General features: G+C 32.4%; 1 protein-coding gene across 2 annotated transcripts in view; it reads left to right on the forward strand.

The window, feature by feature from the left end:
• The window catches only part of LOC126895228 (uncharacterized), a 93,386-nt gene that overhangs the window by 39,780 nt on the left and 28,964 nt on the right, over positions 1-24,642 (forward strand). For both annotated transcript variants that reach the window (XM_050666853.1, XM_050666854.1), the window contains 8 exons: positions 16,698-16,893; positions 17,646-17,840; positions 19,313-19,522; positions 19,585-19,823; positions 19,919-20,281; positions 21,520-21,841; positions 21,944-22,026; positions 22,562-23,395. In XM_050666853.1, coding sequence (XP_050522810.1) covers positions 16,698-16,893; positions 17,646-17,840; positions 19,313-19,522; positions 19,585-19,823; positions 19,919-20,281; positions 21,520-21,841; positions 21,944-22,026; positions 22,562-23,395 — 2,442 coding nt within the window. The remainder of the gene's footprint in view (positions 1-16,697; positions 16,894-17,645; positions 17,841-19,312; positions 19,523-19,584; positions 19,824-19,918; positions 20,282-21,519; positions 21,842-21,943; positions 22,027-22,561; positions 23,396-24,642) is intronic.

The raw sequence follows: 24,642 nt of genomic DNA on the forward strand, positions 1-24,642 counted from the left end.
CAATGCCACCGACGGAGAGTGGTATATAAAAAAAAAGAACCTTCTATAATTCTAACAAATGTAAACAGGCAGAATCTTATACACCATTTTTCCTAGTTCTTCTTATGTTTATGTAGAATCATAAGCATTTCGCCTTGTAAATTGTTTTATTGAACACGCTATTGGAGATGAACAAAGTAGTGATAAATACAATACTGTTTCATCAAGGTATGTTTCAATAACTATTAATACTGAAAATCGGAAGAGCACACGTATTTATTGTAATCATATGCATAATAAGTGACTAAGCGAATTTTTTTCAAGTATTTGTCCGTCTATGTTGCTGAGTTCATTGCATTTTACCATCAGATATTGTCGGAGACCATTTGAAATGAGTATTGGCCACTAAATCTTGGTCAGGTGCCAACAATGTGATTTTTTATCACGACGTCATTGTCACCATAAATTTATATAATTTTGCATTGTGCAATGTCAGATTTGTTTGGCAAATTTAAAATTGCAAATGTTCACTTGAAATTAACATTTATACAAGAATAAATAAATAAAAAAACTAATCAATTAGTTTAGTAACAATGATGATACAAATGTTATTTTGTTAATTTAAACATCCCTTGGCGTATGCACGTTGTATTCTTTTCGATTTATGCATTTTGACGAGTACAAATAGTTCTTTATAAATGTTGGTTCAAGGTCGTCCAGATTTATGTGATGCCAGTAATCGATCAACGAATTTTAACGAAGCTGCTACCTTTTCTAATCTGGTTTTAATATTCATAGAAAGTTGAAAACTTCTTCGGTACAAGGTCGCTAAGATTAATATGATATGATTCCATTTAAAAATAAAATGATCGTTAATTTAATTTATAAATGTTGTATTACTCTATAGCTTTTGTAGGTGGTCCCTGTAGAAGGGTAGTTAATATTATCCATTGATAATTAGAAGTCTGTACGCTTTTGGGAGTAAATTCTTTATACACTATTATGGTTTTAGTGGTCATCTACAAACTGACAGATGTTAGCTATCGGTCTAGCGCATGCCTAACATCTGCTTGTGTACAATCAGCTGCATCACTTAGGTTATATTCCGACATGGTTCAACTTGATCGTTAGCTTAACTGTAGACTTCGCTATGACAGCTATCTTGTTTAAGTCATGATACGGTTTCATGCATCACATTGTTTCTAAATTGCCATAGAAAATTATTACGAACATTTCAGATACGCTAGTACAATTATGATTTTTTCAAATATTGATACAGTTTTCTATATTTAATATCGTGTCATGTCATAATTTGACTAATTTATGTATTAATATATTGAGGACATTTTGGGTATAAAAAAATCAACGGTTTATAAACCACGTTGTTGTAGATTTAACAAAATTGTTAAAAATAAGTATTTCCATTACTGTAATGTTTGTATACAATTATAATTTTAGCATACATAATGCCACATTTTTCTGATATGGCTATTTCACTAGTTTAGTATAATCGCTAAATTATAGACTCATGATAAAACAAATATTAGTTTTGATTACTTGACAATTAAAATTTGTGCACTTGTCTTACTAATAATATGTGACACTTTTAAAATTTGTCACGTTGTGCATACGGCGTTATATTTTTTCATCTATTGTGATCAATATGAATCCGTTAAAGTGCAGTATACCTGTTGTATTCCGGATATTACTGAACATGGTTATATGAAAATTAATCGGCTGTCAAAGTGGATATCTCAAACTGTCCGTTTTAAATTAATTTTTAAAATTGGTTTGTATACTTACATTGTATCTACAATGTAATATTAAAGCATCATCACCAAAATTTGTATGACACAACACCGATTACGTTTTAATACAATCCTTGTAATCACATATATTTGTTTAAATCTATGAGTAATAAGAGTCCTTGAATATTATCTTGAGAGTTTAATTATAAATATTTAAAACAATAAATTAATCATATTGAAAACCTGAAATTACTTATTATATTTTGTATGAATATAAGTTTTAATAATTCTAAAATTTCCGGAATTCATTAAAAATATAAGCTTTTGTTAAGTATTGTCTGATCGTATGACTTTTACAAAAATATACCCTAAAGCTCGGAATTAGAGCATAGAAAACCTTGTGTCGTGTATTTATTGCAAAATCATTTTTTGCATCGTGCGTCTATTGTCTATTGATAAGTTCTGTTTTTTAAGATACATTGCACGAATAAAATGCCGATCCTCTACAGATCTATTAAGATTTATAATTTTGGCAGCGGCCTTCTGACCTCTACAGCCTATTTTCACCCTGTGTTCGTGACAAAGTATTTGACAACAATGTGTTTTGTAATGTTATGACCTGTTTATGTAAAAGGCGACAATGGTAACATCTAAAGACGATATGAAAGTGAATATTAAATTATGGAATTTACTAACCCTTTGAATTTAGGAATATTTTCTAATATTTAACATTAGTCAATATGGAAAATCAGCGTACTGTAAAATATACACGTGAATTTATATTATATACAGTACAGATTCAATAGTAATGTTATAAAAATAATTTTGTTGATGTACATTTATTATGCAAATTATAATTCAGAATAAATTCCATACATTTAATAGTTTTTATATTATATCTCCTTAACTTATCTTCATTTAACAAGCATATGGAATTGCTGCAGTGGTTCGTCATTTTATGGCATGAAACTATTGTAAAAAAAAAACAAGATTTAGAGATCACGTCTACATAAAAGATGTCACTGTATCCTAACATGTACAACAAGTTCAAAGAGCTAACAGAATAGTTTTTAATATTTTCCTAGTATAGACAATACTATTTATCTCTCCGCGTGTAGTAAGACATCAATTCATTTTCTCAACCGATGGGCTTATAGTGTCCTAAACAGTACGCCAACGCAGCCTAGTAAGCCCGACGATTGTTCTACGGTTGTACGAATTTAAAAAATAAGCATAATGTTTTCAAATGGAAACAATTGAGTTTCATCTCTTGTGTACAACTATTGAGGTCATACAGTTGTCATGGGTGTACTAAATTGACGTGATTTTTTATTTTGAGTTATTATGGATAAGTTTTAAAATATTTCACTGTGGGATACATAATGTGGTATGTAGCTACATTAAGTTATGCTAATCGTCCGTTTATTGTAATAATATTATCTGTGTCTGCAAGACATTATTCGCTGAATTTTTAGGTACAATATGTGTAATATTTTAGTGGACCGTTATTCGTCTTTAAGTGACAAACGTAGTCACGATTAACCTCGAATACCTATTGGTTTAAACAAAATAGTATTGTTAACATATTTATAATTTTTTTTTTGTTATAATCACCTGATAACCATGCGTGCGGGACATTGAATATCTTAACTCTATGGCATCGTTATCAATGATGCATAGGACATGCGTGATGTATTAATGCGGGGCTATGATCGTGACAATTTGTATGCAGTATAATCAACAAATTGGCAACCCGACCATCCATCGCTATCACTGCTGTTCACAGGTTTTTATCTAAAAAATATTGCGTCGCCTATCGTTTTCTCATTTGTCATCGGTCTCGCACGACTTCTATTATTGCCCAAACCACTTTTGTGTACATGTACTTTCAGGTCGTGCTGTCAAAGGAAACGGTGATTGCAAAAAGATGTATGTTACTCTTAAACATACCAAGCTCCAGGGTGCATAATACCTTGGGTGAAATAACTTTTTTTTAAGTTATATAGTATGTCTGTATAGGATTGGCATAAACCAGGTATCCATGGCATTCGAACTATATGCCAAGTTAAACTATATGCTATTTTCTTTGTTGAATGTATATTTTTATTTAAAGTGTGTATAAATGAGTCATTAGAGGGTGTACAGTATAAGTATGTGTTCTTTCGATGTAGAGTCTAAGTATAATGTAATATGAGTCATAGTCGAATAAGTAATATTTCACCTTGATGCCAATGGCTGTATACACACACCGCACTCCAAGACCAAGCTGTTCCTTTTGCTATGACGATAAACAATAAACCACAATGTTCGTTGAATTAAATAACGTACTGTTCATTAATAAAAAGACGTCACTAACTAATTAAATTACGTATATTAATTTTCTTGAAGTATGTAACAGTTATAAAAACTTGCTTCCAGATTATGCATGTTATGTAAATTCAATTAGAGCGTTATAAATTCACTGCATGTTTTTTGTGCTACATGGTTTCATTAATTTTTAAATCGATAAATAATTAATGTTATTTTCATTCAAAATTATGCTTTACTACAATTATGAATCTGCGATAATATCTTCAAGTGAAAGAACCTCAATAATATCAGAGAAAGATAACTATGTTGTTGCTAAAATCATGTTGTAGAAAATAAAATAAACCATATAAAATTTAGGCAACTCTAACTTATTATAAATTCATTGTTATTTAAATTAGTTCAATAATGTATTAACGTGTAGGAAGTAAGAGTTTTGTGAATAAAATCAAAAATTGAGATTATGTATATTCATTTCTTTAAAGATAAAAATCGACAATAATATTTATAATAAACTTTGCATATAAAACTGGTTGTTGCAGAGTCATAAAAATGAAATGTTTGACGTTTTTTTCATTTACATCATTTACTGTGTACACGTAAATGAACTTTAATATTACAGTTGATTTTATTACGATATTAATAACGCGTGCAAAATTATTTTTGATTATGTTCACTATATGTATTTTTTACTTAAATAATATAATTCGAGGATATATAATAAATAATTTGTTTAATTATAATCATAATTTATTTTTGATATTTGTACTAAAACAACGATAAACATTTTAAAATTAATGAATGGGGTGAGATTTATTGAATGTATTTTTTTTTAAGGGCAATTTGTTAATTATATTGTCTAAGATCTTAATTTTGCAGAATTTTCTTCAATTCCTATTCTGTAAAGANTTAATTTTGCAGAATTTTATTCAATTCCTATTCTGTAAAGATTGACAATCATATACATTATTTACCAACAAGCCGTTTGAAACCAATTTCCGGGTCGACACAAAGAGTTCTTTAACTATGATAGCCTACAGAGTTTGCCAAGCCTTCCACCTCTTCGTTGGTTCTTGAGCTTTTTTTTTTATTACCATTAAATCATCAGTTTAAAATGACAATAGAAATAATTCACCGTAAATTCCTTGCATATTACTCGATGATAATTCGTGCACTTATTTAGTCAATGTCACGAACTGATTTTCGTTTTTTCAGTTTCCCATCATTGTCATAAGAATTTTAGTAACTCAATAGAATTGAGGAACGATTTCAATGACATCAAGTAAGTGTGATGTTTAGTGTTTGAATTCATCAAATTAGTAACTTACTGGAAATAAAACTGCACATTAGTGTTACTTTCATATCAACCTCGGTCCAGTCTCCTTTAACAGTGAACACTTTTTTATTTGTATTAGTGGATTTTCGAATGTAGACGACAAGACAACTTAAAAAAATTGTAATCACATTGAGATCTTACGCATGATCCTCTTTGAATAAAATATCGTCGTGTTAATAAATTGATACGTTATTAAGCGTCCCTCACACTGCCGTTAACATTGAGTGATGATGTTATAATATGTAACATATCATTTTTTTTATAATTATACATTTTTAAATACTTTTATACAAAAAAAGTTATAGTATTGCACTATGTCAAATGTTTCTTTGCTGGATGTATTCAATATTATTATATTTTCTTGTGATTAAAAAGAAGGTGATCGTTAGTGTCAAGATAAATTATGCTTTCCGAACAAATGACAACGAACAAGCAGACTCGATGGTATTTACTATGCAAAAAAGAAAGCTGGAAAAACGACGGATGTAGTTTTACATTTTGTATTAAATTATCTGGTTAATTGATCGTAGCGAACAGCACATCATGTCCTCTAACACTTTTTTCTATTTTGATGTTCGTACAGCAATTATCTAATTTACGACATGTAGAGGAGACGGTTGTTGATTTAAGTGCAAAGCCAAAAAACGTTCTACCGTTATCGCATTCGTACTAGAGTGTTTTTCTCCGAATCTTGGATAAACTCGCTCAGACATATAGACATCTTTTACTCGTATTGTATATACATATATATGAGTGATAAAGAGCACAAAAATACGAGAACGTCAATCACCCACTCGAACGTGGATAGCATACAGAATCGCGCGAGTGGTTACCGCTTTTACTGCTAACATATTGTGTTCCATGCGTGGTTTATGATCTCATCGTTGAGAGACTCTGTTGGTATTTCACACCAACACAGACGTGTTTTGACCAGACTAAAATATCGATAACTTATAGCTGTCTACATATTTTTTAACTCGTACATTTTCCTAGCAGATTAGCTGGCCTATGAACATGATGATAAACCACGTCATTAATTGACATGATAATTATATATTTTACCCAACCCAACCTATTTTGACACGTCTTACGTTTAATTAAATANTCTAGGTCTTTCCTCCCTATCCTTGAGACGTAATGTTGCGGGTTCTAAATTCCTTAAGGGCTTGCTTGATGGGAAAGTTGAATGTCCCGCGCTATTGTCTCTGGTCCCTTTCAGGGTTCCACAGATCAATACCAGGTCAAATGCGCCGTTCCGTATCACGCAAGCCCCTACAAACTACCTTCTGAACGAACCACTTCGCCGATTACTAAGGTATGCCAATAGTGATCCTAATTTTATGTTGTAATTATGTATAATAATATTTTGTTTTTTTCTATTTATATTTTGATTGTTTTTGTTATTGTATATATATACCACGTTATTTCATATGTTATAAATTGATATTTTGTATTTTTGTTTAGTGATTTTATGTAATACGTATTAAATGTAGTTAATGTAAAACCAACATATATGTATTTAAAAAAGGGTTTATCCCGTAAATTAATAATAAATAATAATAATAATAAATAATCATAAGGAAGCGACCGTTAAGTATTTGACTTTCAAACGTTCATTAAAACCCAAACAATTTCATAAAAAATAAACTATGAACTTGCTGTAAAAAAATGTAAATAAATAAACGGCGGACGTAATTTATCGAGCAGAACGCCAACCTTATTATCACAGTTTATGCGGGTCGCAGTCATAACGTGTACATTAAATAACGCCTATTGGGATATGCTTATATTTAAAAAATAATAAAATTTGGTATAGTCTATGAACCTTAGTGATTCGTGACGATACTATTTCAATATTATTATCGATATTGCTTTTTACTCGTGACTAGTTTTCACTGTTAAAATTTTGCACAGGCAAACCATCTTTCTGGATTTATAGACACGTTCGGCCATTACAATCGATTTTGCTGCTCTACAGTTTGTCGTCTTCCGCCTTTATCGCATCCAAATCAGCTTCGAACGTGTCTCTATTTACATTCCTCGTCAGTTTTATGGTAGGTTTTTTGCAATCGGTACTTTTTTTGGATTATCTATGGAAATTTACGTTTTTTTATAAAATGTTTACTTTAAAATATTCTCTGAATTCGCCTGGACGCAATCCAAATCTTACTAGAATGCGTCTTGAACAATTTTTACTTTCTAATAATATTTACTTTACACAACTGATAATCTTATTCAAGATACTTAATACGAATTGATAAGCGATTTTTAATTTATTTTATTTAGTAAATCTACGATCATTTATCTTTAACAATTAATGTTAAATTTCTATTTCTTTGATCTAAAAATAATTTGACATTGAATTTTGTTTTTTTTTTTAATTAGCTGCCTTGGTTTAACATATTGATCTACTTTGTATTAATCTTAATTACATTTAAAAGTTCTTTGCTTTGCTTGTCTCTCATCATGTAATGTTGTACCTATTTCAGTTTACTGTCTCATAAACATTCCAATAGAATATCATGATCATGTTGATTATTTATCTAGCTAGTAAGCTTAGGATGTAGATTCAGATATTATTATCACTTAATATATCGAAACGCACGAGAAATTCGAGAAGATTACCTAACGCTTCTCGTTTGATGATTTCAAATACGATCGATATAATACGTGTTTATATTGTAGAGTCTGAGCAAAATCATTTATCCTATAATATTTATATTCGCAAGCATAATACTTTCGTGATTAGAAAAAAAATCATGTTTAACACTTTGACCCAATTAGCAATCTCTGTGAAGTCATAATCTTAATAAAATTGTCAACATTTTAATTTATTATTGTAATTCAAAAGGCACCCATAGTAGAAAGAGATAAAAGAATTCGTCGTGACTTCTCCGTTCATCTTGATTTTAGGTTTGCTTGGGTTTTATGCAATGTCCGCCGGGCTTATGGTTTCCCACACGCCACATCTGAGACCCGTTTAACATTATCATATCTGGGGTAACGGAGCACAATACGGAAATTAGAAATATTATTATATTCTACACCGAAACCTGTGCTTTTGCCATTTTTCGTCGTGCACAGAGAGAAAGTTGCTCGTTCGAATACGGCTAAACTGCATTAATAATGATAATAATAACAATATTTTTCGTTCAGGATAGAGCAACGAGTATTGGTGAACCTATTCTATCGCGGTTTAAAGAATGTTGCCCATCGATCGCCTCAATGACATATAAACAAAAAAGATACAATATATCATTGAACAACTATTTAGTTATCATAGTTTTGTGTCCGCTTCTCATGTTAACATATTAATCTTATAATATTCTTATACACATGAGATTTTTTTTTTTCAAAGACAAATCCATTTTGTCGTTTCCAGTTATGATGCACGTCAGTTCAATGGTTTATGATTGTGCACGTAAGTTGTCTGATTCATCGGAAAAAAGATCATAATATTATCAATGATATTTCTATTCATTTTATACAACCATAGTGCTTATAAATCTCAGAAGTCAATTGATTTGGTCTACATGTGTATTTCAAGTAGGACAAATCTTCTAATATTATTCCCAGAGTGCATTAAATTTATATGAGCGCACACTAACTTTAGCGTTTCAGCCGTATTTTTACGCCTATTATTGTTTTCTAAATCGTATAAATGATCTACTTCTGGATCAATTGATATTGTTTAGATGGACAAAACTGTTTATTGTGTTAATCTGTGAAACAAACATATCGGAAAAAAATTTACTTCAGACTGGAGTCTGTATGGTTGTGTTATATTTTCATGTTCTTCCTTATCGATCTCGTGTTAGGCGTGAAAAACAACTAAATGACTCACAGTTTGCGCTCATGATAAAACCGTCATAAAAATTATTACTGCACAATGAATTTTTAATACATCTAATGATGTTTATCGTTTTAAGTATACATATGGTAATAAACTAGTCTTGTTTCCGTATCACGCTAGAACCGTAATAATTTAATTTCAACATAGTTAAAAGAAATTCGACGCTGTGTACTGGTGTTATTTAAACTCAGTGAAACAACCACAAATCACTTGGGTAAAATGTCGTCGGCAATGCACTATAAGTTGTGTAACAGAAAATTTTTGACGACAACCGTTTATACTGTATACTAATAGGTACACGCTATGGTAATTGTGCATAACAATTTGAAAGCCTGAAAACAGTTCTTTATTTCATCACAGGATGCCTATTCATTTAGAAGTTTCTCACAACTGTTAAGGTGAAAACTATAACTATACGCTTTTAGACGGTGATAATCATATTAATTATCATTGTAAGCTTCAACAGGAAACGAGAGCTGTTACATATTTTTGTCATTAATAAAGTTGTGTTACTTTCCAACCACGTGTCATCTTCTAATACATTTTGTTACTATATTAGTAGACAAAGAAAACATGAAAATTTTTCAACTGATACTACTTTTTTGGTACTCTACGTTTAACACAGCCTATAAATTCCAAATAAGTTTTTAATCAGTGTCAATATTTTCTTTTGATGTATAGAAAACAGGAATATTTAACATTTTACTTGAATTAAAAACTATCATTTGAGTGAATGATTTACGTGTAGTGTAATTAAACAAATCTAAAAAAAAATAGACATACATTTTATTCATAAAAGCTGTGTTTATATAATTTTGCGAATTATCAAGTTATTCACTCCGTTCATTTTATAAACTTAATGTTGTATAAGTTGACTGGTTATCTATAGTATGGATATATATAGTTATCTATATGGTATTTATAGTGTTTGAACCGTTGGCTTACTAAACAATTTTTTTCTTTGCGATTGCTATTAGTGTTCTCTTTATTTTGCAACCATCAACCTACTAAAGAAAACGATGCGTTTTGATCTATCTTCAAAACGGATTCACATAGAATTACCTTAACGTTGTCGGTAGGTCAATTTCGCTATTGCAAAGACCGTAGGGTATTAACGGTGGATGGAATGAGGGAAAAAAATCAAGTTACAATTGTTACAATAAGAGGGGAATTTGCAGTATCGTAGCAATTATTGGTGATCGCGACGGACATTCTACTGCGTCACGCTATCTGACGACCGGCTTCTCGCAAACTATCTTAACCATAGCTAAGTAAATACATAAAATATATGATTGACGAAGTGGTCATATCGTTGAATTTGTTGGCAGTTCTAATCATTTTTGTAACCACTAGCCAAAGACTGAAGTGTGCGATCGTGATGTGCTATGATAATTTCAGTCGTTCCCATATGGAACGTAATTATTATGGTTACCGTCGTAAGATTGTATTTTTTACTAGTTTTTCTTATGGGCGCAAAATGTGCAAGATATCTCGCAGTTTGATTCCACCTCTGACACACTGACGAATGTTTAAACAAATATAATACGTGCAGCCGCACAATACAGTAAGAAACTTTCTTGTGCCATTTGGAAGTATAAACAATTTTAATTATTTTTATTGCTAACAGTTTTTAACTATTTATATTTATATTGTCAGTAATTGTCAAATTGATCCCCAGGTCGTTCTATACTGGTGGATTTAAATTAGATTTTTTTTATGTCTAGACGATATCACAAAATGATGAAATAGTCATATATATGTACGACAAAAATAGAAAAATATATAAAACATTTTTTATTTATTACTTTTTAAGACGATTTTTATCTTTTTGAATCCTGTATATGGGTTATGTTCTTAATATTCAGTTATGTCATTTCAATGCCTTGTAGGAGTAACTGGTGTAACGGTTCTAAAACTAAACACAAAAATGCCCGCGTTCTATGTCAATGTACAAGTATATACATTTTCTCAAAAATAAAAACTGTTTGCACAACATTCAATGGTCCGAATTAATTTGAAATGTGTCTACGTCATTAACGTATTAGAGCGACTATTGCTTGAGGTCCACACGCATAACATGCAATAGTATCATATAGATATCAATATCATATCAGACTGTCATAGCTTAATATTTGTGCTGTAATCAAATGACATCAGCGGCGCTTATAAATCAGTTATAGAAAACAAGATAGTAACTGTTGCTGAAAGTATATTATCTCGTCGAAAATCTCTATCCGGAACTACGATGACTGCGCTTTTCTTTGTTACCGGAAACGTAATAAAGTACACATAACACTGTTGTACTTAATGGTCGCTTATTATGAAAACATAATAGAATTCTATATTAGCTAGAGTATTTTGACCGTGGATTTTAATGAGAAAATTATCTTAATTATTGTTATCATATCATCGTCTAACTTAGTGTTGCAAAACGACGATAGACGAGCGGCGTGGTTGAATTTCCTTCAAGCAATAGTAGTGAAAACCCATACAGTTTCTATACCATAGTGTTACAATAACGTGTTGCGTACACATGCTGGTCAGCGTGCTGTGACGAATGTGCGTTTTAACAGCGCTCAAAAAATTATCCTTAGAGATTCTTCGTAGACAACTGATTCGTACGTAGTTTGCAACAATAAGACTATTCACACAAGTTGTCAAGGAAAAATATTCAGTCTATTCTACCCTCTTTCGTTTGATGTTTCTCTTAGGTAATGTTTAAATCTATTCACCAATAACGCTTTTCTAACTAAGAAGTATCCGAAAAAAATTTTAGCAGGTACGCATAAATATGTCTGTATAAAAACATTGTGAAGCACCTCACACTATAATGCATTATCAAATAATAAAAAAAGCACTTTTTAAAATGATGCAACGCCAAGAATTTTTTTTTTTTTTCATTATGCTTGGTTCTCGTTTATCACGTAGATTAAAGTATCCCAGTTTATTGTGTAATAGTAAATAACTATAAAATTAACATATTATACGTTGCACTTTGTTCATCGTGTGTTAATCTCGTGTACTAAGTACTAGTATTAATTAAAATCATTGGCCACGATAAAATGGAGATATTTATATCGTATGAAGTGCAATGGAGATTTGATTGAATGGTTAGCCGTGTACTATATTATTTTTTGTAGCTCAATGACTGGTAAACACTTTGTTTTTATCTACTAGTAATCCAACTCTTGTTGTATATATATACCCAATGAAAAATAAACAAAACTGTTTTAATGCATTCCACTCAAATACATAATTCATTACAGCTAATACGAGGTGTACATCAAAGTGACAATATTTATCTACATACCAAACTTGAATACCAACTATTTTTTTTGTCAATCATAATTTATGCACATACCGCACTAATGTGCCAAACTTTATTTTTTTTAGAAATAGATATTTCTTTTAGTCGATTTTAGCAATAAAAATAAATAAATAGTTTGTAGTGCGTACGAATTGAGCTGCTACACATTTCTATGTCAAAATTGTGCTTTTGAGAAATCTCGAAGACGACCTCGGATCTATTTATTTTTTTAGTGTGTGCCACGTATTGGTTGACGGATCTTCGTCGTGATATACTTTAGGTCATCTAGATTTCGGTCAAATACCATTAATTAAATTCCTTCGTCAAGGTTTTATTCGGGTCTTTTGTTTGCCAGCGCGTGTCACATGATTTTACAAGGTTCACTTTGATCACACTATTAATTGGTAATTTTTTAACTAATGTTACTGGAAATTTATATTGTGTTGCCTAAAATCATTGACATAATAATGACGACAATAATAACTATATTATACCATCTTGGTGCGAAATGAATGAACGATTGATCTGTAATGTAGAAACCGGAGTATAGCGCATGTGTCACTCTCAACACAATGTTTTATAATCGATCTTTGTTTCGATCACGATCAGTCCTGGAACTCCGTGGCCCGATATTTACTCCACGCAATGACCCACATACGTTTTCGGTGTCGGCAGCATCCACTTTCACGCGCAAAGAGCTTTAGTAAACATTACAAACAATATAGGTGACTTAAATAGCAACTGCTAAATGGCGTGCCGAACGTCGTGAAAAATGACACAATGACAGACACGTAGTAACTTTTTTAGACTATTAATTCTTCAGTGTTTACGGTGTTAAAGGTATGAAACGCTTTATTACAATTTATCAGAAAAACGGTGTACAAAATGTCTTATAGCAGACTGAACGCGGGTCGTCGCCCGTTTAGGTGTTCCTAATGGACCGTTCCATTTGGTTGCAAAACCCTCTGCTTGTAATCGTATCCATTACACGGCCAATTGCGTGGGTAGTGGCAGCGGCGGTGCTCTCAATTATCATTAGACTCTCATTAAAATTCTACTTGTCCAAACGTTTTGACCGACGTACGTCTACGACCATTGCGACCGGTTTACGTGACCCGTGATGCAATGCGGTATGTCAGAAATATTTTTTTTTTTATATATATTTTAAGCATGTCGATACAGAAATCTATACGTTCTCGGTGTTTGAGTATCTCGATTCAACATCGTTTTCACGTGATGAGTATTATCCTAGTCTACAAAATTATCCATTTCAGTTAAATTTATATATTTTAAGAGCTACGACCCAAAAGCATTCGTGGTGGACGTCTTCGGTTGACTTGGACGTGCAAAAATTCCTCGTACGGCGCAGAAACGCCAGGACCGGTTCACGGTCGCACAAACAACCGGTTTTCAATGCCGATACATTACATATTATTATTTTATTGTGCACATATGCACGTTCGAAATTGTCTCAGTTGTCGGCATAAAGCACCGCATATCAACGCGTTGGTGAATAGGTTTATTTATTTTTGAAATATTGCAACGTTCAATAACTATCTGTTTCATAACCAGGCGCCTAACATTTTGTACAAAACGTGTTACGCAACTAGATTTGGTCTACAACTTGTGGTAACAATAACAACAAATAATAAATCTATTGACTACATAGTAAAAAATATTTGCAATAAGGGAAAATGGTCCCTTTGATTGTTTTGATAACGTACACCAGGTAAAATCGTTGTCCTCTTTGGCGGCAACTGGGATTTTAACGGATGGGCATTTTTGATGATCAAACAGGTGTATTCATTGGCAGGGCCGTTAAAAGAGGCTGAAGATTGTCGGACCTAAACAAATATTGAAGGTCTTGAAGATGTGTGTTGGCTACGGCAACGTTTTGTCAAAACGTTTTACAATGCAAGGTTGCTTTTTATAACTTGCCGACCTAACGCGCGACAATATTCAATAATTACTCATATTTCGGAACCTGTAACCTATTAGTACTGGCATTACGTTGTTATTATTGTTTTAAATAACCTCCAAAAGATTTTTCATACCAGCTTATATGTCTTCCTAGCATTGCGAATTAAAAAATTACAGCTTTCTGAACGAGTAATTTTGATCGAGCAATTATTATACTCTCCTCCTCGGTTCGTGGTCTCGGTCCGGTCGGTTTTTTTTTACACATTCCTCGCAGTATGAATGAACTCGGCGAGATGCAAACGAACCGACTACGACGATGACAGATCCTACGCACCTGCTTTACTTACGAATATCCTCTCCAAGACACAAACGCTTCATCCGACAGATTAAACAAGTGCGTTAAGCTTGGCAAAGTAGAAACAATAAAGTATAGAAATGAACCGTTATACAAGGTTCGTGTGTCTCTCCGAACACAATAGATCCCGGATAACAACAATAATGAACATGTAACTCGCCAAACTTGACACATACCACCTATTCCTTTACTACCTATGTACATTTTCTAAATCGGCCGTCTTTCACGCGCCATCATTGCGTTCACTGCGTGGTCCGAACCGATTACGGTGGCGTCAGTCATAACGATTATTTTTTAATCTCTTCTCACTCTGTCCGTAACGTCAAAAACTTCAAAAAAGAATCCATAAACTACGAGAGTAAAACAATGTATCTATCACAACAAGTTCCCGGTAAAAGCACAGTTCGCGCCTAATATGTGGTCAATTACTCTTCTTTCGTCCACCGTGGAAACGACTACGGAAAACGTTTGAGTTATTTTTGCTATGTTTGATGTATCGCACACAGTTGTGTGAGCTTCATACATTTCGGTCGCATAATATTCTTATTATTGTAATTATTATTATGCAATTGCTGACGACGGTAACGAAACCGAGATATCCTCAACGGCCGGCGAACCGGTTTCAAACAATGTTCGGAATGCGCCGAGGACCTCGTGTATCTCCTACGTCGCCGCGTTTGTCTTCCTCTCCCTTTAGCCGAGCGGTCGTCTTCTCGTCCAGGCTAATATCCCGAATAATAATCATATTATATACGGTCAACGGTGGCGGCAGCGGTGGGCGTAACCTCTGGAGGAAATTCGGTAGCACGACTACATAAATCATCGTGGGTATGGATCATTAGTGTGGAATCTGCGTATTGACGTATACGAAAAGGAACCGGGGCAGGAAAGTCTCGGAGAATAGAAGGAAATGTATTTATAGTAGTCTTATAGTGTAGGTAGAACGTTAATGGCACATTATAATATAATAATACCTTATAGTTACCTGCGAAACTAATAGTAGTCATTCGAAGACGATTAAATTTTTTGCCAAGTTCAGGCACACGCTTTTTCCTTTATAACGTTATTCAATTAATCGTCGAGAATAATTGGAATCAAGCTCGTATACTCGCACATTGTCTGTAATCGAATAATATGAGAGGGTCAACAGCTGAGGTCGTACAAAATTTAAGAAAAAATAACGAAATAAATTTTTATTACAAGTGATGTGTTTCGTGCCTATCGTGTTATTCCTTCCGGCGCACTTAGCGACAAAACGTTATAATCATTTCGACCGGATAATAAGAATAATGCGATTTTACATTGCGTAAAAACCATATAAGTTTGCCATAAACCGGTTCTATTTGTACACGCGCCAATGTGCCTGCTCATCATTAAGTTTTATGTTATTCTCTTTCAAAGGACTTAATGAAAATATCGATAAGAAACGCATCAGCCATTCATTTTATTTAGACAAAACAGCCTTACAGAGGTGATTAAATCGTAAAATACAACTTTGAAAACAATAATTGTATTTATGAAACATAATGTAACGTCGGCTTGGTAAAGTTATGTTTTAAGCCCTTTCGGCGTTCATTTAGCGACACGATCAATAGTATTAATAATTTTTACAACTGTACCGTGAAGATTAATAATAACTAATTAAAAACGCACTAGAGTTAATTAAGCGAATCATGGCCAGTATATAACGTATAACTAATTGTCGCCGTCTTGTATATCGTATCTCTCTATTGTGTTTGAAGCTACATAATTAACATCGAAATCATTTTAATCAAAGTCTTTACTAATGTTATTACCCTTTAAAAATTGTTGCTTATAAAAACCATATTATTATTTAGTATTGATGACTTTTTAAATAGTTGCACTAACAGTCAATTTTTTTTTTATTACAGAACACGAAATGATGGGTCATTCTCAAAGGTTAATTGTTCTTCCGTGGCTACCATTAGAGAACTTCCAAGTACCAAGCAAAATCATATCAACGGTAAATATTACATAAAGTCTTCTGGTCTATCGGCAGGTGCACGCATGACAGAAACTTGCGAAGGACAAACAACAAGGCACAGGGCACCACTGCCACCCGTTGAGGTCAGTCGAACAAATATTTTAGAACGCCACTATCAATATTTAATTAATTAATTGATATCTAATCACCATACATTTAATACAAAACTCACAGCGGAACTTAAATAACAAATTGCATTTTTTTCGATTTCACTACGTTCGTGGTATGATTAAAAACGCTCATTTATATTGAACTATTATACGATATTCGTTAATAAAACGCATAGGTATTTATAACGATTCTCGTAATAAATGAGAAGCGCAAGATTTTTTTAAGTATTTCGTGCGTTTTAAAATACCATGTCTGGGGCAATCTCATTCTCTGACGTGATTTGAATAATGCAAAAAAATGTCAGTATCGACGGGTACACTTGTGTGTCGACAAGATGATGACAAACCAGTTCATAGAGTTACCCGCAGTTATGTACAACAAGAAAAAAATACTGTCGGTGGGTGTTCCGCACAATGGTTGCACTTAAAATGAAAAAAATCAAGGACGAATTTGAGGTCGACGTAGTTAGAAGAATCGAATTGTAGGGTACTTTTTTCTTAGCACACAAAAACCCAAAGAAACAATGTATTTCCTATTATATTATATTAACAGAGAATAACGTGATAGGGTTTCCATTATTCATTTAGTTTTTACTTCTCTTACGACAAGGTTAATCTTATCATTAATTCAGATACCTGTGAGTTATTGTAAAACGAGCATTCGTGAATATACGAAAACTTTTCATTCGTGACACAATAATAAATGGTCGGGGGGGTGTTTCTAGGTCAAGGAGATAAGTGGACACGAAAAGTTTCCGTCCTGGCCGGCAGCCACAGGGACCAAAAGCAATGGAATGTCCGCCGTTACCACTCGACCGTCAAAGTCCTGGGCCGAACAAACCAATAACCCGAAGGAACAACCGCCACCAATCGTCCGGCCGTACCCCAAGAGGCTCTCCAACGGTCTCTACACGCAGCAAGTAAGCGTAATACTTATCACGTGCCACGTGATCTCTGTGTAGTTAATATTATAATTATTATTCGTTCAATGCGATCGTCGTTGTGTAACACAAACATATAGAAATCATTACCATTGGTTGACCTATTGGGCGTTTCGGTAATTTTTCATCGTCTTTGCTCTTTACCACAAAACGTGTACGTTTTTATACAGTGTATTACGCGCAGTCTGTGTACAAATACTTGCGTTTAAGTAATTCGGCGGTGAAAGTCGAATAATGACGCGGAGGATTCATCCAAACATGAAGATTTTAATAACGAGATATACATATAAGCAATTTCGTGTTATTAATTATTATTGTTAGACAGTAGGGAATTTCAATTTACCATACGAAATTGTTATTATTTTTCTTGTTTAGCTCTTCTACCGTTATTGTTAGCAGCACACATACAAAATAATGATAATTCGTATTGTACTGTTAAAATGTGTGCGCATGCTGTTAGCGGTAGGCGGAAGAGGTTCAGTGACTCAGTACATCAGCTTCACGCTTTAGTTCAACTACTAATGCCATCCTCTTCATTTTACCAAGCCATTGAATCCATTATGGTAGATAGATCTTGACCTTCAATTTGATATTAGCACTAGGTGAAAATATTTCTTCTGCTCATCTCGGTCGTGTTTATACTTTTAATTATGTTCATCAATATTGCGTAATCTTCATTTTTTATCAACTGAATAGAAACGCATAAACATCAATTCGTAGTTATAATAATAGATTTGTAATTATAATAATTATGCAGCAGTGCTGTGCTTGTATTTGCGATCTCACCCGTGCAGTGTTATTTGATTTTATCAAGTTTCTAATGCCTATTTCCATTCCGGTACGGCTATTTATTATTATTATTATTTCCGAATTTGATTTCCTAGTCCTCAAAGGAACCGGCGTAGTTATTGCGCCGTTTGCGAATTATATGCTGTAGACGTTGTTTGGTTCTTGTGTAGATTATTTAGTCAAGCGTATAGAGTTTCGAGGGATCACTAAGTGATCGCGCGGACGCGTTCATTCTGGCGATTGTCTGCCCGTCTCGTATGTTCTCTTGAATTTATTGAATCTCTGAGAATTCCGGCTGTTCGAGCGACGTTCGCTCTGTTGTTGTGTATTGGTTGTGTTCACACCACTGTTGGAGAATTCCTATGTAACAATCCCGGCGTACATCGACCGTGTCCAGTATTCGCTGCGAATCGATTTGTCATCAATCGGCCGTTCATGAGAAGCAGGCGTGTCGAATACGAATAATGAGCGAAACACTTTCGGTGTTAATAGCGGACGAATGTTTGTTTAAACGAAACCGGTTTTAGACTTTTAGATACCGCCGAAGTTTTTGACCCCTTCGGCTATTGTTTGAGAAACACATTATTACGATTGAACATTTTTACCAAAATGTGCTTTTGTCGAACTTGTCCGATATGGTTAATATCTGTTGTGGTTCTTAGCTCAAAACAGTAATGGAACGTTGCGAGAAGGGAAAGCGCGAACCTTTGGACAGTGTGGTGCGCTCAATGAAAACCAAGTCCAGTTACGTCGAAAGGCCAATTGCCGAAAAAAATTACTGTGTGCCATTAACGATGGATTCTGACTCGAAATCTCAACTCACTCAAGCTCAGCTGGAAAAGTACTCGAGAGCTTACGATGACTCGCCGCACGTGCGTTACTTGATTATAAAAAAAATTTATTTAAAAGTGTTCATCTTATTTCCATTTTACAGCGAGAAACAGACGAATACTCGAGCTGTTTTGACGGTAGCGACAGCATGTTGTCTAGTCACCTGACTAAGGAAGAGCTGGAACATTACACTCGTATCTACGAAGAAAAGTCCACCTCTCAGATTAGTCTTACTGAAAAAGTGGTTCCTTCTCATCAACATCAAACGTCGTATGCTCAGAGCGAAGGATACCATAGTTACGTTTCTAGCACTGATTCTACTTCCACTCCCTTCTTGGATAGGTAAATAAAACAGACGTTTAAACAATAATGTATTATTTAGTATTAACGTTTTTATTCGTAATGACTCAATAATATTAAACTAACGTTTTATTTAGGCTTCGCAGAGAAAACGAATCTGTAGTTGTTGTCAGTAAGGACTCGGAAAAGCCTACTCAAGGGCGAGACTCCAGTGCCAGTTCGGGATCATCGAGCGAGACGCTTAAATGGCATGGTTCCAATAGCGATCTTAGTACTGTATCCAATGGAGGTCATCGAGTAACAACTCAGCACATAGCACATAGCGCTAAAGTGTCAGCTCCCCAGAGACATCATTCGGAAACTGTTCAGAGCGTTACAGAAAACTGGTCTGGAAATCAAGAAAACAGGAGTAGTACTCAGAGAAACCTAAGAAAATTGTTTCCTGTCAGTACATATACTGTGCAGCCAGCCGCGGTTATGGATGAAAAACTCTCCCCAAAGTACGAACTACAAGTTCATCATTATACAGGGCGATTTATTAAGCATACTACCCCCGTTTCTAGTTAAATAATAATTTCTCCACTAAAATGTATAAATTAATATTTATCTTTACAAACCTTAGTAAAAATCAAGTAAGAAAAAATTATTTCTAAGGGCAGATTTTATAAGTGACTTTCAAAAGTTAAATGAAAAACATTATTATTTTTTTACTATTAAATGGACGATATGTTAAATAATATATAGCTGGTCAATAACCAATTTTGCAATATTATTTGATGAGGTATTAACATTAAAGATCTAGAAAAGGTGAGGAGCAAAGTAGTGTTAGGAACAAAAATAAAAAGTCTTTCACATTGCGCATCCACCTACCTAAAACTATTCATTATATTAACATTAAAAGAAATATTACAAACCAGATTATCAACATATAAATTTTTTAGACTATTATCCATTTAATAGTAAAAAATAACAAAAGGTTTTTATTTAAAATTCGAAATTTTCTCTAAAATTTACCCTTAGGAATAATTTTTTCTTTAATAAACTTTATATTTGCAATGGATTATAAAAATAAATATTTATAATAATTAATATAATTAAATATTAATCTATCACTTTTATGAAAAATATAGCGGTAGTGTTCTCAATAAATCACACTATTAACTTTATATCAATGCTTCAAAATAGTGTTTTACTCAATGATTTCAAAAATTATTAAATAATATCGATAGACTCTAACAGTAATTAAAAAATTTCATTTTTGTAAGATTAGGAAATTAATTTCTAGTTTTTTACTTAAATCCTTGTAAAATAATAAAAAATATTGCATTTTAAAAACTGCTCATTATAACTTATTATTATTTACTGTCTATAATACTATTATAATAAAATTTATTGAAATTTTGAACTGAAGTATATGCATACTTCAGTTTAGTAAAGTTTTTAACTTTACTATATTTAAATAGACATCATTTTAAAGATTTCATTATTTAATTTTTCAAAAGTAAATGAAATGATGTTATCATATATACATTTTAACTTAGCAATGTGATGTTTTTAATTCAATTGATCCGATTTCAAGAATTATAACTATATTACACTTATTTAAGATTTTGTTCTATCAAAGAATGTTACCTGTATTTGAATATAAGATTAATTCTTTTAATTTTACTGAGCCAATATTATAAACATTTTGTAACTATATGTTATAATAAGATTGTTTTAAATAACAACTTTACAGATCTCCTCCAGCATTAAGTGTGGCAGAACGAATAAATGAGTTAGAGAAACAGCAACAACAACTGCAAGCTTCAAACAAACTCATGTATTATGATCCCGAAAAAAAACACAAAGTTACTGATCAATCTTTAAGAGCAATACAAAAACAAGCTTTACTATCATTTTATGAAAGACACCAATCTGGATCATCATGGCGATCTGAACCTCAGCTTTCGCCTCCACCTCGTCCACCACCAATACCTTCTCGTCCTAGACTACCAACACCTTTGTCTAGAAGATCTTCTATTTCTTCGGAATATGATACACCAACAAATTGGAACGATGTTAGTATCATTAAAATGTTTTATTTTACCCTATTATAATTACATATAATAGGACTTATTTGAATATTTACAACAGAATATATTTTAATCGTTAATTTACAGGACTGCTCTAAGGATGATACTTCGACTGAAGACACTAACAGTAGTAGTAATTCTAAGGAACTCAATAAGAATCAGCATAGAAGGTAATATATAATTTCAAATTGGATTACAATTAATGATACCTATACTTTACTCCTTAAATATTGTAAATTTTTACTACAAACAATTTTTTCCAATATTTTTTTTTTTTTAATAAAATATTTTCTTTATTTGTCTATTGACAATCTATACAATATGTACAATAAGTAAATTTGTTAAATTAATTGATTACTTGAGTAGGATGAATGGGTAGTTTACATTAGAATCCCCTCATAATTAAAGTAAAGTATTTATATTGTTAGTTAAAGTTTTGTTCCATTATGAAACTTAATTTATTAATATTGAATTAAAGTATAATTTTTATAAAATTTTAAATCAGTATTTAAGTACTTTTACGATTTATTTTTCTCAATAGATTCTAATACTGAATGCAGACACGTTTAAAAATTGACATATATACTGATGCATGCAAGTTGGTTTGCATAACCATTGCCCCTTAGTTTCTGCCTCTTAGTTTTTGTTCAATATACTTTTGAATACTCATAATTATTTTGAATAATTGTCTTTTATTACTTATAGTTCAAGTTGCGGTTCACTCTCAACAGCTGTGTTGGGACCCATGGTGCTTGGACCATCAATATCAATTGATGATTGGGTCCCTGAATTGCCACCCAAAAAGAAATCTATGCAACCAGTTCGACAAATACCTGTCAAAAGAGATACAAGTCCGGATTTGCCACCACCTCCTCCTATGGTAAATGAAGAAAACTTTATTTCAGATGAACCTCTCCCGCCTCCTCCGCCAGAAGCTATATGGCCGAAACCCGAATCTCTAAAAAATGATAAGTATTTAAGTAATGGAAAAGAAATGAGACTGGAAAATAGTTTTAGTACTGTCGAAGATGTTCTCAGGGAAAACAGTTTAAACGAGTTCCCTGAATACAAAGATCCCAAAATGATGAGCGAAAAATCAAAATCTCTGTCTTATATATTTGATAATGTTCCCAAAGCCATGCCACAAGCTCCGGCTAAATTATTCACCATTGAACCCACAACTAATGGTACAGATGAAAAGCTTAAAGAGTTTGGACGATCTTTAAGTGTACGAAGAAATAAGTTGACCATACCAAATAAAGATTACTGTAGGTCAGAGTTTTCGGCCAGGAAGTCTGTGTTTCAAGGCGGCTCAGTACCAAAACAAGTTGTTATGTCGACCGTCAAACCGCCAGCTTTTAGTGCAACAACTGTACAAAATAATTTGGTGAAACATCAAATATGTACACCACTAAAAATTGCAAGAGAAGCTGATAAAAGTAGATCTCTGTCAATAAAAAAAGTCGTTGGACCGTTAAAAGCCTCTGGAGTTTTTCCACCTTCATTAGAGCCTAGCTGTCCACCAACACTTTACCAACAGTAAGTAATTTATATTACTAAGTTTTTCTTTAGCTAATTAATTGATTTTATTTAAAACTAACTAAAAAAGATAAAATATATACAATATAATTAAATACAATTAAACGCTTATGTTTACAGGGGCGTATTCGCATATTTTCCGCCTATAGGCATTTAAAAATTTCCCGCCCTTCACTATGTTATAACGAAGGGGGCTCACTTTCGCTATAACATTACTAGTTCTTCCTCCAAAAAAAAAAAAAAAAAATAGTATTTAAAAATATTTTGCAAGCAAATCTATGTTATTAATAAATCACAAAATAAATTACTTGTAGTTATTAATATACATATTATAAATACACAATAAATGAAAACGATTATGATAATTATAATTATCATTAATAATCCTAATTATCCTAATAATTATTAGGAAGTCAATATGTCTTAACAACAATAAAAAAATAACTCGCTTTTTATAAAATTGTTGGCCTTCAATATTTGCTGCCCCTTAAAATATGCCGCTATAGGCAGTTGCCTATATTGCCTGCATATAAATACGCCACTGTATGTTTATTTTAAGCACTATAGTTCTTACTGCATTGGCGGCGTTTGATTTCAGATTTATTATTCATTATTTTTATATGTAATTTAAATTAGGCTTTAGGAGAAATTAAATAATAGCTTTTGTTTCTAAACAATAACCAAATATAATATAGAAGTTGTTTTTTCCTAAATAAATAAAGTCATTTTATTTCTAAAACAATATAGGTCAAGGAAAATGTCATGTTATTTTGCCTACTCTTGGCCATATATTTTATATTTCATATTTTTAATTATAAGAAAAGATAAACAATGTTTGAGTTTTTTGCTTACGGAACAATATTAAAGCAACAGCATTACAAAATGAACACAATTACATATGCTTTAGTTTAGAATAAGTTGCGTAACCGATTCTGCCTTCATTAGTTTATAGATCAGTATTTACCACGTCAATTTTTGTTAAAAGCGACTGTTTTTTAACATGAAAATTAAATTTTATCAAATAATTTTGTCATTTAACTTGACTACTATGAATTCAAGAATATTTTTTGTCGCTGTAAAACTAAAAGTGACTAATTTTATTTGTTTTTACTCAATGCATGAATATACGTTTTAATTGCTTTGTTTAATTAATTTCTCTTAATTTACTTTATTGGAAACATTAATTATGTTGTTACACCATACAAAATAGACAAGAACATTTCACTGTTTGTATGAATTTCTTTAAT

The sequence above is a fragment of the Daktulosphaira vitifoliae genome, unplaced genomic scaffold (assembly GCF_025091365.1).
Source record: "Daktulosphaira vitifoliae isolate Bord-2020 unplaced genomic scaffold, ASM2509136v1 Scaffold_1, whole genome shotgun sequence".
Lineage (NCBI taxonomy): Eukaryota > Metazoa > Arthropoda > Insecta > Hemiptera > Phylloxeridae > Daktulosphaira > Daktulosphaira vitifoliae.